The sequence below is a fragment of the Neophocaena asiaeorientalis genome, unplaced genomic scaffold (assembly GCF_003031525.2).
Source record: "Neophocaena asiaeorientalis asiaeorientalis breed wild unplaced genomic scaffold, Neophocaena_asiaeorientalis_V1.1 scaffold515, whole genome shotgun sequence".
NCBI classification, from domain to species: domain Eukaryota; kingdom Metazoa; phylum Chordata; class Mammalia; order Artiodactyla; family Phocoenidae; genus Neophocaena; species Neophocaena asiaeorientalis.
The window spans coordinates 2,144,808-2,161,439 of record NW_020175829.1 but is presented as its reverse complement, the minus strand read 5'-3'; the positions used below and the strand labels follow the sequence as shown (position 1 = coordinate 2,161,439).

The 16,632-nt window shown below is 35.1% G+C and overlaps 1 protein-coding gene across 1 annotated transcript in view; it reads left to right on the top strand.

The window, feature by feature from the left end:
• Window positions 1-16,632, top strand: part of ANKRD31 (ankyrin repeat domain 31) — a 125,546-nt gene that overhangs the window by 13,879 nt on the left and 95,035 nt on the right. The window contains 4 exon segments of the mRNA XM_024732796.1: window positions 6,144-6,184; window positions 9,625-9,701; window positions 11,209-11,252; window positions 14,152-14,682. Of these exon segments, the coding sequence (XP_024588564.1) occupies window positions 6,144-6,184; window positions 9,625-9,701; window positions 11,209-11,252; window positions 14,152-14,682 (693 nt within the window).

The window sequence follows — 16,632 nt, the reverse complement described above, 5'->3', positions numbered from 1 at the left end:
AGACTCTCAGACCCGTATTTGAGTAGAACCTAGGACTGTCCATTTTTCAAAAGCCTCCCAAGTAATTGCTGATGATCAGCTGTTGGAACAATTGCCACAGAGGACTTGAAGAGTTAATGAATGTATGTTTCAAAGATTTTTCATGAGATTGTAACTCAGGAATCTGCTGGTTATGGGCTTGTTGTAAAATTAAGATAAGAAGGATAAATGAAGCACTTGGTATTTGTCCCTCTCTTTTGCCTTCGTGGGAATTCATTGGTAGTAAAACAGATACCTCCTTTAACTTTCCACTGCCCGCCTCCCCCAACCGTTTTTGTTTACAGTAAGAGTTAGACCATGTTACCAAAGTGTTAAACATCTGTAGCAAATTTTAATTGATATCAATTTTTAAATTGACAGATGCTGCTTTCACAGTTTTTAATTTTATTCTTTGAAAATAAACCTTTAGAAATTTAACTATATGAGTAAAATTGATTTTGTCAAATAAATAGACCAGAAAAGGTGCTTTCCCAGAGTTATTTAAAGAAAAAAATATATATTGATTCACAACTTCAACCTGATTTTAAGTAAATTCTAAATAATTCAGTTACTAAATAAATTTTTCTTAAAACTCAGATATAATATTGATATTCAACTTCAAAACAAACTATTTTAGAAATGATGAGATTGGGATTGACACATATACACTACTATGTATAAAATAGACAACTAATGAGAACCTACTGTTTAGCACAGGGAACACTACTCAATGATCTTTGGTGACCTAAATGGGAAGGAAATCTAAAAAAGAGTGGATATATGTATATGTATAACTGATTCAGTTTACTGCACAGCAAAAACTAACACAACATTGTAAAGCAACTATACTGCAATAAAAATTTTTTTAAAAATGATGGAACATTTCAAGTAAGGGCAAACTATGAAGAAATAGAGGATCTTTGGTTTGACATGCATTATGCTAATTTTTTTGGGGGTTTTTTTTTGTTTTTTTTTTTGCAGTATGCGGGCCTCTCACTGCTGTGGCCTCTCCCGTTGCGGAGCACAGGCTCCGGACGCGCAGGCTCAGCGGCTATGGCTCACGGGCCCAGCCGCTCCACGGCATGTGGGATCTTCCCGGACCGGGGCACGAACCCGTGTCCCCTGCATCGGCAGGCGGACTCCCAACCACTGCGCCACCAGGGAAGCCCCACTATGCTAATTTTTAAAAACATAGGGAGCAGTCTTTTAAAATATTTCATACTCATCATTTTTATTGGGTCTTGCTGTACCTTTTCTTGTTCTTTATAGGTGCTATGGCAAGCAGTTTTTAAACTTTACATAGAAATTTTAAAAATTTTGTTTGGAGAGTTTAGTAGTATGTATGGAGAGATAATTGGAGACATTACTATCAAAATTAGGAGGTATGATAGTTAATTTTATATGTCAACTTGTCTGGGCCATCAGGTGCCCAGATAGTTGGTCAAACATTATTCTGGGAATTTCTTTGAGGATGTTTTTGAATGACATTAACGTTTAAATCACAGGATTTGGGTAAATCTGATTGCCCTCCATAATGTGGGTGGGCCTCATCCAACCAGTTGAAGGCCTATATAGAACAAAAAGACCAGCTTCCCTAAGCAAGAGAGAATTATCCAGCAGACGGCCTTTGGACTTTATCTATACCATCAGCTTTCTTGGGTGTTGAGCCTGATGGCCCACAGTGTAGATCTGGACTTGCCAGTTTCCATAGTTACATGATCCAGCTCCTTACAATAAATCTCTTTCTATGTATAAACATATCCTGTTAGTTCTGTTTCTCTGGAGAACACTGACTAATATAGCAGGCATCATTGATCTTACTATAATCATTTTTGAATACTGGAAAATACTTGTTTGATAGAGAATAATGATTAATTCAATCTTGTGGTTATTACCATCAGGCTGCTTCTTCCATCTTCTACTCACTGAAATGTTGTCTAAGAGGTATGAAACCAGGTTGAATTCACTTTTCCTCTCCGTTAAGCAGCTTCCACCTTCCACCCTTATCAATATGTAGTGGTGAAATCAGTTAAAATGAACATTTAAGAGAACCTTGAAAGGGAAACAAACAAGCACAGGCTTGTTCGACAACTGTGTAATGGAAGAAGGATCATGGTTGGCAAGACCAGAGCTCATGGAGAGATTATGTATATATATACTGCAGGGTCTTTTTTCTTTTTTAATTTATTTTATTGAAGTACAGTTGATTTACAATGTTGTTAATTCCTGCTGTACAGCAAAGTGATTCAGTTATATATATATATGTATATATACACACACACGCACACACATATTCTTTTTCATATTCTTTTCCATTATGGTTTATCACAGGATATTGAATATAGTTCCCTGTGCTATATAGTAGGACCTTGTTGTTTATCCATTCTATATGTAGTAATTTGAATCCTGCAGGGTCTTTTTAAGCCCCAGTAGGCAGGTAATACTCTCTCTTGCTAGCTACCTCTCTGATTCATGAATAGCTGGACCACTCAAATTCAAGGTGAGTTTTCAAAACTTAGGGAACCCCTTGACTCTATTATGCTGATCATTAATGTCTTTGATATCCTTTTCCTGACTAACCCATCCTGACCTGCTTTAATTCTTAGGGTCCTAGAATTGCTGTCTCTGCCCAGAGTTGCAATTGCTTAGGAATATTTTGGGAAGGAATGGATGAAAACAGGTCTTTGGCACCTTACTCAGCCAGAGTAAAGATATTTCTCATTCAGTGGTTAAATAATTTTGTGTTCAAGTTGTATTTAGATACTACTCAGTGGAGTTTTAAATGATCATTTTAGCATTACTAACACTGAAGCAATGTAGAGGTGGTACCACATGTCCAGATCAAACTCTCTAGAAGACAATCATGTGGATATTTGGAAATAATAAAAAATATTTGTATAGATAACCGAATTTGGCTACCTCAGTCTGAGAGAAAGGTATTTTAAGCAAACATTATCAATAATTCATCAAGATCACTAAAACGCTGAACATCAGGAATGTGTATTCTGTTCTGCGGAATGTGAGGATAGTTTGTGTGAGACATCTCATGCCTCATGGAGAGCCAGGGTTGGTCAGGCTGATCAGGTTGGCCAGGCTTCCATTTCTCTCCCAGTAATCCATGATTCAGTTGAAGAAAATGATCTCAGATAGTAGAGTATTGTTTTCTGGTTAAGCATATATAAACAGATTTGCTCCTTTCCCAGATCCTCTAAATTAATACAATTAATTTAAACCTTCTTTCACCTCTCACACCCCACCCCCAACAGATTTTTTTTTTTAATGTCTGCACTTTATTGCCCTCGTAGGGGCAGGAGAAAAATGTCACATGTATCAAAAGCATAGATAGCAATTTGTACCCTTTAAGAAAGAATTGATTGAAGTGTATCCTTACATTTTGTTAATCAACAAATGAACAGCTCCAACCCCCATTATATTCCGAGGCATTACCTCTTGAGGGGTATTTCTGCCTATGGAAGAGGAAAAAAAAATCAGCTGTCTGGAGCAGACTTTCTGCTTACTTGCTCTCTTATCTTTTGTATTTTCCTTATGTGGGTAGGGTTAAATGAAAAATTAGCCCTCAATTGGAAAATTCACTGGTCCTTTAGTAAGATGAATGAAATGAGTGTTACAGATACTTGAATGAATTGCTTTGTGAAGACTCAGAAATACCAGGTAAGTACATAAGTGTACCCTGTTTAATTAATCCTTGGGAATATCTAGGTTTACTTTCTTTTTTTTTTTTTTTATAAATTTACTTATTTATTTATCGTATTTGTGGCTGTGTTGGCTCTTTGTTGCTGTGCGCGGGTTTTCTCTAGTTGCGGTGAGCGGGGGCTACTCTTTGTTGCGGTGCACGGGCTTCTCACTGCAGTGGCCTCTCTTGTTGCAGAGCACGGGCTCTAGGCACGCGGGCTTCAGTAGTTGTGGTGCATGGCTTTAGTTGTTCTGCGGTATGTGGGGTCTTCCTGGATCAGGGCTCGAGCCTGTGTCCTGCATTGGCAGGCAGACGCTTAACCACTGCGCCACCAGGGAAGTCCCTAGGTTTACTTCTTGAAATTCCTTCTTCACTCTGGACCTCTGAGGTTTTTGCAAAGTCTGCTTAGGAAGTATGTATATGTGGAACCAATGTGATAACCTTGAGCACTATAAGGATGCACTATCAATAAATAACAATGAACATTATTAATTGGAGAGGATTTAAGTTCTCAAATTACTTTGTGTCTTCTTGTTATTATGGCTGTTTCAGTGATCAAAAATGCTTGGAAGTTCAGGCTAATGGCTTTACATATTTTCAGAAAGCTTTATTATTGATCATAGAAACAAACATAGAGGGTCCCCCAAAGAGAGATCTTTTTGTAAAGATCTTCTTTGATACTAATAAGATTTAAGGTAAGAATTCCTTTTAAAGCGATGAAAGCCAGTGTGCTGTGAAATCTTAAAATGGAAACATTTTATCAGAACATTTTAATCTTTTTTGAAAGGGACACAACAACTTCAGGTTTTCTGGCATGACTTGAGAATTAGGCAGAATCCATTAAGCATTAACACTGTAACACAAAGGTTGTATGATTTTTGGCCCTCAGGAGAAATATTAGAACTCAGAACCTGACAAGAGTGGCTCATCAGAACTATTATGGATTAATGAACTAAGAAAAGGGAAATGCTACGAATAAAAAGAAGGAACACTCCCTTTCTCTTTACCTAAGTTCCACAAATTCTTTTACAGAAAGAAATTAAAACAAAATACTAAACATAAGAGCCAAAACTATAAAACTCTTAGAAGAAAACATAGCGGGAAAATATCATGACATTCAATTTGGCAATGATTTCTTGACTATGAAACCATAAGCAACAAAATAAAAAATAGATAAGCTAGATTTCATGAAAATTAAAAGCCTATGTGCATCAAAGGACACTATCAACAGAGTGAAAAGATAACTCAAAGAAAGGGAGAAAATATTATTTGTAAATCATATATGTGATACAGGATTGATACACAGAGTATATGGAGACTCTTATAACTCAACAACAGCAAACAACTGATTAAAAAATGGGCAAAGGACATAAATCGACATTTAGTAAAGAAGATGTAGGAATTCCCTGGTGGTCCAGTGGTTAGGACTTGGCGCTTTCACTGCTGGGACCCAGGTTCGATCCTTGGTTGGGGAACTAAAATCCTACAAGCCACTGCAGCATGGCCAAAAAAAAAAGAGACATGCAAATGGCTAATAAGCATATGAAAAGATACTCAGCATCTTTAACCATTATGGAAATGCACATTGGAACCATGATGAGATACCATCTCACACTCATCAGGATGGCTATTACCAAAACAAAATAACAAGTATTGATGAGAATATGGAAAAATTGGAATTCTTGCTCATTGCTGGTGGGAAATGTAGAATGAAATGGTACAGCTGCTATGGAAGATGGTATGGTGATTCCTCAAAAAATTAAACATATAATTGCCATATGATCCAGAAATTCCACTTCTGGTTATATACCCAAAATAAGTGAAAGCAGGGACTCGAAAATATATTTGTATACCCACACTCATAGACGCATTACTCACAATAGCCAAAAGGTGGAAGCAACCCAGGTGTCCATTAATAGATGAGTAGATAAATCAAATGTGGTACATACATACAATGGAATAATATTTAGCCTGAGAAAGGAAAGAAATGCTGATACATGCTACAACAAGGATGAACCTTGAAGACATCATTACTAAGTGAAATAAGCCAGTCACGAAAGGACAAATATTGTATGGTTCCTTTTATATGAGGCACTTAGAGTAGTTAAAACAGAGACAGAAAGAATCATGGATGCCAGGGGTTGGGAGAGGAGTAAATGGGGAGTTAGTGTTTAAATAGGTATGGACTTTCAGTTAGAGAAAATGAAAAAGTTCTGGAAATGGATGTTGGTGTTGATTGTACATCAATGGGAATGTACATAATGCCACAGAACTTTAAATGGTCAAAACAGTGAATTTTATGTTTTATATATTTTACCACAATAAAAAAAGATACTAAGAAAGAATAACATATCTTAAATGTTAAATTTTTAGCTTGTTGCATTAGCTTAGTATTCCTCAGTTGGAAAAAACTACTGTTTTTTCTTTCTAGCAACCTCAAGATGAAATGGAACAAAATGAAGCTCCGTTACAGTAAGTATAATGATTTGGGCATTATTATATTATAGATATTTTTTGTCATTTTACACATATAAAATAAGTGTTCTTTTTCTTAAGAGTTTTAGAGTTATTGTATATTTTTGAATAATTGCCCCTTTAGCAACATAAATATATGTTATTTTACGAACATTGTAGATAAGTTTCATTTCATGAGAAAGACTGAATCAGTTGATTCTCTAATATTACTTAAAAAGCAAATTTATAGCATAGCATGAGGGAAGAATTTGTAGAGCTTATTGAAATTAGACTTTCATAGAACTATTATACTTAAAGAGACCTTATCCTTTCAATTTTTTTTAAAACAATGGTTCTCAAAGTAAAGCCTGTGGACCCCCTGGGAGTCCCTGAGGCTCTTCCCAGAGGGTCTGTGAGGTCAAAACTATTTTCATAATAATGCTAACACATTATTTGCCTATTTCATGGTATTGACATTTGCACTTACAGTGCTAAAGCAAATGGTGGATAAAAAGCTGGAGCCTTAGTAGGCATCAGGGCAGTGGCACCAAATAGGACTGGTAGTCACTGTATTTTTCACAGCCATGTACTAGCGGTTTAAAAAAAAAAAGGCCAGTTTTACTTAGTGCATTTGATGAAGCAGAAAAGTTATTAGTTTTATTAAATTTCTACCCTTGAATATATATCTTTTTACGCTTCTGTGTAAAGTGTGATAGTTGTCTTAAGAAGAGCACTTGTGCACTTGTTTGAGTTATAAGATTAGTAAAAAAAAAATAGTTTCACCTTTTTTTTTAACTTGGAAGAATAACTAACTGGTTATTCACAATGGAGTATATGGCAGACATTTTCTTGAACTTTCTGGTAAGATCAGAGGAAATATTTACAAAGGTGACCTTTTTGAGATTTTTATGATGAAATAGATCAATATAGGGAAGAGCTATATAACTCAGCAAATCAGTATTTTCTGAAAGACCAATGCATAATGTCACAGCATCACCCATAGACAAGTAAAATATCCATTCAAAGTGCAGCGTAAACCAATATAAAAGTTCATTGATTTTGTTTCAATTTTCACATTTCCAGTAACCTTTAAGGAAGCTATTGCTTTTAGAGTTTTGGTATGTTATCTAAAAAGAATATGCACTATTATCCTAAAAGGCTGCTAAAGTACTCCTTTCTTTTCCAACTGCATATCTGTATAAAGCCAGATTTTTGTAATATACTTCAAATAAAAAAATATATCGCAAGGCTTCCCTAAAAAAAAAAAAAAAAAAAAAAAAAAAATATATATATATATCTCGCAAAAGATTGAATGTGTTGTAGCAGTTCAGGTGGCAACTGTCTTTCATTAAGCCATACATTAAAGAGATTTTTTAAAATGTGAAACAGTGCCACTTTCTCACTAAATTTTTTTTCATTTTGGAAAATGCAAAAATGTTTCATAACAATATAATAATATATTAGATTATTACTGTTACTTAAAAATTAATGATTATTTAACATTTTTCTCCATTTTAATTTCTAATATGTAAATATAAATAAATAGAAGCCACATGAACAAAAGCTCTTTGAGTTCCTCACTAAGTTTTAAGAGTGTAAAGGAGTCCAAAGACCAAAAGTTTGAGAATCACTATTTTAAAATAATCCTTTTACTGAATATATCAGCAATATAAGTTCATCTACAGAAGTGGAAAAAGGAAAAAGACTAAGAAAGACTAATGCAGCATCCATGGTCTCACAGCCCGGAGAGAACCATTGTTAACATTTTGGTACATTTTATTTTAGGCTTTCTATATATTTTTGTTTTGTTCATATTTTCTACAAAATTGGGATTATTCTGCAGATACTTTTGTTTCCTGGGTTTTTTTTCTTTCTTTCTTTTTTCTTTTGGCCACACCACGCAGCTTGTGGGATCTTGGTTCCCTGACCAGGGATCGAACCCATGCCCCATGCAGTGGAAGCCCAGCCTCCTAACCACTGGACCACCAGGGAATTCCCCCTGTTTTCAAATTTTATGTAGTGTTTATCGTAATTATTATTTCACATCATTAATATTTTGTAAAAACATGAATTTTAATGACCTCATAATATTTCATTGTATAACTTACTATACTGTAATTCATTTAATCATTTCGCTAATATTGGACATGTATGTTGTTTGCAGTCTTGCCTAATATAAATAATTATTTTTTAATACCTTAGATGAAAGTTTGCTCTATTTTCAAAACTTCTGTGTTAAATTCTCTTTTATAATTAAGGAAAAAATTCTGCTGTTGATTCAAACTACGATTTTGTTTTATTTTAAATTAGCTTGTACTCAAAGAATCATGTTTTAGGAAAAAAATGGCATTCTTTTCTATTTGCCTCATTGAAGTTATTCTATATGAGCAGTTTCATTTTCAAGATAGCGTATACTGATCACTTCTTTTTTTTTAGGCAGGAGAGAATGTTCAATTTATTATTCTTGCTTAGGATTCAAGTAGCTATGCCTGGTTCATAAAAACTGTTCTTAAAACAACTGGAACAAGAGGCTTTTTTTTTTTAAAGGAAGATATCTTGATTGCATTTGTATAGTAAATTAGATTGAGAAAAAATAGTTAACTGATTGCTTTTCTTCAATCAACTTTTTTTAAACATCTTTATTGGAGTATAATTGCTTTACAGTGTTGTGTTATTTTCCGCTGTATAACAAAGTGAATCAGCTATACATATACATATATCCCCATATCCCCTCGCTATTGCGTCTCCCTCCCACCCTCCTTATCCCACCCCTCTAGGTGGTTGCAAAGCACTGAGCTGATCTCCCTGTGCCATGCAGCTGCTTCCCACTAGCTATCTATTTTACATTTGGTAGTGTATATGTGCCAACGCTACTTTCTTACTTCGTCCCAGCTTACAGTCAACTTTTAATTATTCCAGGGTAGATGATCAAAATTGTAGATTAGGCATGACCTTTATTTTGCTCACAACCTCTTCCCTTCAGTAGTTCCTACCTTTTTATCCCCTGCTGTGAAATACAAGAAAGGTAAATAATGTCTGAGAATTTTCTCATGAGTGACTTTCACTTACATCTCAAGCTATAATGACAAACTTTCAGTGTATTTGAGGATTTAAGTAGTCAAGCTTCATAAATTAGGACCAATTTTTCTCTCTCACTCCACCCTTCTATTTGGTAGACAGTCATCTCCAAAGTTACTTTCAGACCTAAATGTAGTTTAGCTTGTCTACACTCCTAAAGTTCATTCCTTAATTTTTTTGGCTCTCTCCATTTTTGCAGCCATTTGAAATTTAAATGTTAACAAATTGCTAGTAATTGGAGCAAAAAAAGTTGATCCTATTTGAAATTCCTTTAAATTAAAAAGAAGTTTAAATTGTATCTGAATGAGAAATAGTGGGGTTTTTTCCATTTGAAACTTTATATGTATTTATTAATTAATTGATTGATTTTTTTTTTTTAGGATTAGAAAAAGTTGTCCAGCGTTCACTGTATCATTTCCCCAGGCTGAACTTTCACTGAACCACCAGAGTATTCAAGGTACACTTTTATGAGTAGAGTCATATAAAGTGAATTTGTCTTTGCCTAAAAATAGAAGGCTTAATTAGATATGGATTTATTTACAACTAGGCTGGTCTACTATACATTGCTTCCATATATTTTTACATATGAAATCAGTGTTGCTGTTTACCTTGGAATCATGCTGCTTAAAGTTGCCCATATGCGAAGAACTCAGGTGCGGTCCATACCTACTCCTCCACATCTACTTTTTTGACTTGTAATTTGGGGGCTCAAATTTGAAAACAATGTTTGTTTTCTCTATTCATAGCATTCTTAATATGTATGTCTGTCTTTCTTGACTGGCAGTTAGGCAGGCCATTTACTTGATTTCAGCTGTATTAGAGGGTAGCTGTCTTTCACTTTGAAGTGCCACCTATGTATGTTGTATGACAGTGTAGTAAATATTCTTAGTGGTCATTGAAACTTTGTATTATAAGAAAAGGCACAAGGACGTGATACTTGAAGTTGAAAAGCTAAGTTTTAAAATATCTGTCTTCTGATCTGTTGCTACTACAACAATAGCAGTACCACTTAACGCCATCACCAACTCTTGCATGCGCTCCTAGTGCCTGGATTTTGGTCTGTAATATTATTTTAACAAATATTTATTGAACCTGCTAAGTGCCAGGTGTATGGGTGCTATGGGTGTACAAATGCCAAGCAAACCAGGGATCCTAAAAGGATAGCTGATCTGTCTTGGAGCTTGAAGATATTAGGATGGATCTGAAAATCTTACCATTGTTGGAAAACAAAAATGCTTTCAAGGATGTCAAGGGGCAGTGCTAAAAGGGTAAAGAGCTAGGTCAATTGTGCTCCCACTGGCCAACCTGTGACAAATTAGCTGGGGAAAAAAACTAACATGATTTTAGTTCATGGAAATAAGTTTGTGAAAAAAAAATCATGAGTTCATAATGATACTCAATAAATGTTAGTAGTGTTCAAAAGGTAGTCTCAATACAGGAAAAAAAAACAACTATCGTAGAATGTTTAAAATTTTTTAATAACTTTAAGAAATAGAGACTTGTTGATACATGTACCTTTAGGACATCGCCTGATTCCTTTTGGCCGCTACATGAATGTTCCTTTTTATGCCTAACTCAACAGCATGAATTCATTTAAATTCTGTTACCTGTAATGGAGATGATAATGACACAGAGAAGGTAGATATGATTTTTCCATGTAGTTGCAAATACTTAGGATAACTCAGCCAAAGTAGAGAGGTTGGTTTTTAACTAAACTAATTCCAAACAATTATAATATTACCTGGCTTCATGTGAAATATTTTTTTAAGGAATGGAAGAATTTCATAATTTTATTGCCAACATACTTTTATATCAATAAATTGGTATAATATTTATTAAATATTTGATATATCACATGAATGAGGGAGTCATTTCAAGTTATATGATTAAGAAATGCTGAGTGAGACAATATGTTTTAATGCTTTAATAAAACTGGAATGAAAACATATAATGTTATCTTCTAGGACCTGAGGCTGAAGATCCTAAAGTGTTAACACACCCAGAAAAGGTTGGTCTGTATAATAGAAATTAGCTATTCAAATCTTGGGTTTAGATTTTTTTAAAAACATTATGTTGCTTAAAGTATCAAGTTCATTTAAGTTTTCCCCTAGGCAGGAATATGACTAAACCATTTCAATAGATAGAATTGTGTAACAACCCATTTCAGTATTTTTAGTTTTTTTTAAAGGGAATAATTTTCCAGTACTTTTCTCGTAAACTCTTGTATATCTGTCTTTGGAATAAAGCAGGCTTTCACTGTTCACAGGTTTTTTTTGCGAGTTGCAAAAAATTTTTCCCTGCATTCCCGCATTCAGTCTGGGCTGCCACGGTCAGACAGAAAGTGCGAGGACACTTTTCTTACATCTGTAGTGGAGACCCATTTCAGTATTTATTCTTCCTTATCTCTAATGAAATAGAGTTTTCTTGATCTGTGTTTCTTATCTAGCATTATAAGTCTTTTATTCTTTATCTAGAGGAGAAGCATATAATTTAATATCAAACTAGTTGCTGAGATGTAATAGCAAAAATGCCTTCTGTTGCTTTGTCTATTACCCTTGTTCCTTTAATATTTCCTGCTGGATACTGCTTTCCCATCTTCCAGTTACTAATCAGTAAACATGTACCTGAGGGCTTGTTTTGGCTTTGCTTTCTGCTTGGTGCTATGGGAAATCAGAGGACTATAAGATTGGCTCTGCCCATAACAGACTCCAACAATCAAGGACCTCCCCAGGCCAACCCTGTCATACACCTGTACCTTACTTCATCTCAGGTATACCTTACACATTCCCACCTCCATGCCTTTGTTTAAGTCAGGAGCCAGAAAGCAAGGGAAAGAGCATAAAATTTGGAACCACATAGGTTGTGTTCCAAGGTCAAGTGTGTCATTTACATGTGTAATATACGGAAAGTGATACTCATTTCATAGGATTATGGTGAGGACTGAGAGCAGTGATGGCTCACGGTGTTTGGTACCTAGTTGGTGCTTAAGAAATACGTGTTTTTCCTACTTTTATGCCTTCACAAATCATTAATTTCTGGCTTAAGTTCCTTCTCCTCTTTGGATCTGTCTCAGATGACTGTGGTGATCTTGACCAAAGTAATTGCTCCCTCTTTAACATTGCTTATTCACTATATCAGTATTTCCCTATCACTTGCCTCCTGTGACATTAATAGATCTTCTGAGAATAAAGGATTTTTTTGAACAAAGAAGTTTAGAGAACACTGTATCCTAAAGTCTCCTCAGAGATTTATAGAGCACGTTTTGAAAAGTCTTGTAGTAAATAAATCTGTTTAACTTTGTTTAACTGAGCATTTTTCAGGCAATCTTGAAAACCCTTCACTGCCTCCCTTTCTCTCCCCCCAGAAAACTTATTCTTGTTACACTAGGGCTATGGTTTATGCCATTCATTTGAGTTCATGCAGTGTTTTTGACATTATTTATAGTTTGTTTATTTATTTATTTATTTATTTTATTATTATTTTATTAGATCTAAGGCCTTGAATTTAGTAGGTATAAGGACTTCAGATAAGAGGGAGATCTTGAACATGACTTCAAGAATGGATAGGATCCAGTTCTTCAATTCCTTCTAAATTTCTTTTATCTTTCTGAGCAAATTATAGTTCGCATTGTTAATAAATATATCTTATTAAGCTCTGGATGCTATGTACAGAGAATATAAATGGTGGCAGGTAGAAAAGGAAGAGAGGGAGAATAAAATGGTTTTCACTTCCCTTATTCAAATCAAATCATAGTATTAGAGGGCTTACAAGTTACAGTGCATTCTGGAAGAGTGATGTGTCAGTGAAGGTGGATTTGATTTTTAGAAACAGGCAGAAGTCACTGAAACCCATTCTGATATTTAAGGTCAAGCAAATTAACAGTTTTCAATGTTGAAAAAAAGTTTAATGCCTTTAAGTTATTGAGACTGATTTTCTTGAATGGCTTATAAACAATTTTGAAAGCGCTTTCAAAAGAGGAAGTCTAATAATATTTTGATCATTGGAAATATTGTGAGAACAGGTATAACCTATTAAGGTGATGTCTTTGAAGATAATAGTCATTTTGTGTTTTGTAGTTTTGTGTTTTTTGTTTAAAACAACCATAAGTCAGAACCATTGATTTATAGCCAGAGCCTGTAATATTTACATAGAGCTGTTTTCATTTCTCCTTTTCTCCTCCCTGACCACCTGTCCTTTGGCCTTTTTACATCACATTTACATATGCGTACAGAGGTGGGGAATAAAAGGAAGGTGAAACTACACCAATTTTGTTCCTGGTTAATTAATAAAATTCAATAGGGATTTTTAGCAAGGGAGAATTTTTCAACTATTAACTGCAGTAAAGTTTTTAGATTATCTGTTGATTTAACTATCCATGTTATCTCTGGTCTTCCCTTAGCCCAGATAATTTAAACTTAGCTGAATAGATAATTTGCCATCTGTAATTATGGCCCGGCCAATTTTACCCTTGGTCTACTATTAAATGTTTAACCATGTGTTCACAGTCATTAGTAATTTGGTATAGGAAAGTAATAAAGATTTTTTTTTTTTTTTTTTTTTGTGGTACGCGGGCCTCTCACTGCTGTGGCCTCTCGCGTTGCGGAGCACAGGCTCCGGACACGCAGGCCCAGCGGCCACGGCCCACAGGCCCAGCCGCTCCGCGGCACGCGGGATCCTCCCAGACCAGGGCACGAACCCGCGTCCCCTGCATCGGCAGGCGGACCCTCAACCGCTGCACCACCAGGGAAGCCCCAACAAAGAGTATTTTTATTTATGGAAGGGAGGAAAGTTGATAAAGCTTTTGGTGGTAACTTAGCAACATGATGAACTAGAAAACTATAACATTTTTATTTTAAACACTTTTTTGTATATGTAATAATGATGTAAATTCTATTTGGAATATACAGGAACTAAGTAGAGACAGAGACTCTCCTGAAATAAGCCTTCTCTCAAGTACTACTATTAAAGAACTTGGTACATTTGCTGTAAAGGAGAACTTGTTAATAGAGCCAGAGAAGGAGCCTAGCAAGGACGTCACATTGACCATGACTTCTGAAGAAACCAAAGATGAAGAAAGCTCTCTTGAAACTTTTGTGTCTACCTTAGAAGAGTTACTGACATCACCAGAAATCACCCAGGAGGAAAGACCGATTAGAATAATGAGTGATTTTCAATGTAGAGAGTTGATGAACCCATTGAGCAATTCTTCGAGTTCCATATCAATACCTTTGACATGTCACAAAGATTTACTAGAAAACTCAAAGGATGATGCATTGCCAGCTGAGTCATTAGCAGCCTTAAACACGTTGTCAGAAGCCAAGGTGGAACCCATCTGTCACAGAAAAGAGGGAGATACCAGTCTCAGTGCTGGAAATGAATGTTTAGGAGTGGAGCCCAGTATGTCTCAGACTGATGAAGATTGTACACAAATAGCAGAGGTGAATTTTGAGACTCTTTGTTCTACTCAACCATTTGAACAAGATTCCAAGTTAGGTGAGCTACAGGACAAGCATCTTTCAGTGCAGCAAGTAAGTGCAAGTATGAGTCTATGATTTTGCCTTTTATAGTGACCTTTAACAAGTCTTCATTGCCCATATACTTTATTTTAAATTCAAACATTCTACCCAAATACCAACACTCAGAAGATACTTTTTAACTTTGAAGCATATAGTTACCTTTATTGAGGTTCCCGGGGTAGAGTTTTCAAGGGGTTAAAAGTTAAAATAGATAAGTTTCTCCTCGGAAAACCTGAGAAGATATATCATCATTACATTGCTTATATAGAAGAAGGAAAAAATTTGTTACCAGTATTTTCCCGGTTAGCTCAGAAAATCACTATGTCTGCCTAGGTGCAGAGTAGAGATAAGATACCCACATCAGTTTCTAGTTGGAAGTAAAATATATGCAATTGGACTGCCAGGAGAGGGAGAAAATTATGCCTGGCTTCAGTACAACTTTGCATACTGTGTCTGAGGATACTGTCAGGTGACACAGTTCTTGAGTGTAGAATTCCTGGACTATTACGCTTGGAGACCCTGGAGTGGCCTGTCACTTGCCAAGTCCCTTTTTCATGTTGACAATTTTTTTCTTTTTAAAAATAATCTTTATTTTTTCCTGATTATAATAGTAACACATCCTCATTATAAAAAAAAAAAATCAAACATTACAGTAAAAGGAAGTCTCCCACAATTCCACTTTCCAGAGATAATCATTGTTAACAGTTTGCTGCATGTCTCCATTTTTTTCTATGCATAATTCTATGTAAGTTTATTTTATATAAATGGGATTATATTATACATAATGCTTTGCAACTTGTTTTTAAAATTTAATAATACATCGTGGTTATCTTTCTGTGTCAACAAAAGTAGCACTACTTAAATCTTTCTACTTGTTGAATGGTATTCCACTCTATGGGTGTGTGTGTGTGTGTGTGTGTGTGTGTGTGTGTGTGTGTATAATAATATAATTTAACCAATTCACTAATGATGGTCATTTGGATTTTTTTTTCTTTTCTTTTCTATCCTCCTTCTGGCTATTACAAAAATGCTCCTGTGAACATTTCTTGGAAGATTTAAATAACATGATACTAAGCTCAGGTTATAACATACATACCTGGAATAATACTGCATGCAATTCTGGTCAAAAAATTTCAAAACAGATATAATGATATGTTTAAAAATCCAGAAAAAGAGAAACTAATCATGGGGATAGGGCATGAAGATTAAGTTAAACATTCCAGGATTCTAATCTAAAAAGAGGTAATATGAGTAAAGTGTAGGAAATTATGACTGGTATTGATAGAGTGAGCATGAACTTAGGAGGTCTTCAAAAAAAAGTCTACTTAGAAGTAGAAAAGAGATTGATTTAGAACAAATCAAAGTAAATACTCTTTTACTTAGCTATAATAAAAATATGAAACTTGAGGGACTTCCCTGGTGGTCCAGTTGTTAAGACTCTGCGCTCCCAATGCAGGCGGCCCGGGTTCGATCCCTGGTCAGGGAACTAGATCCTGCATGCCACAACTAAAGATCCAATATGCCGCAATGAAGATCCCACATGTGGCAACAAAGACCCCGTGGGCTGCAACTAAGTCCCGGTGCAGCCAAATAAATAAATAAATAAATATTTTAAATAAAATATGAAACTTGTTACCTTGAGAAGCTTTGCAAGCTGGATATATAAATAAGCTCAAGAAAGGTTTACGTGATATGTGTAAAAATATGTATCCCCACAAAAGTTAAATCTATAATGGATTTAACTTTAAGGGGAAGTTAGAGCCGTTCATGATATACTGCTAACCTTTTAAAATCAATATAATGGAAGTTATATAGTATCTCATCCCACAAATATCACTTACTGTTGCTATCAAATAACAAAATACTAGGCTG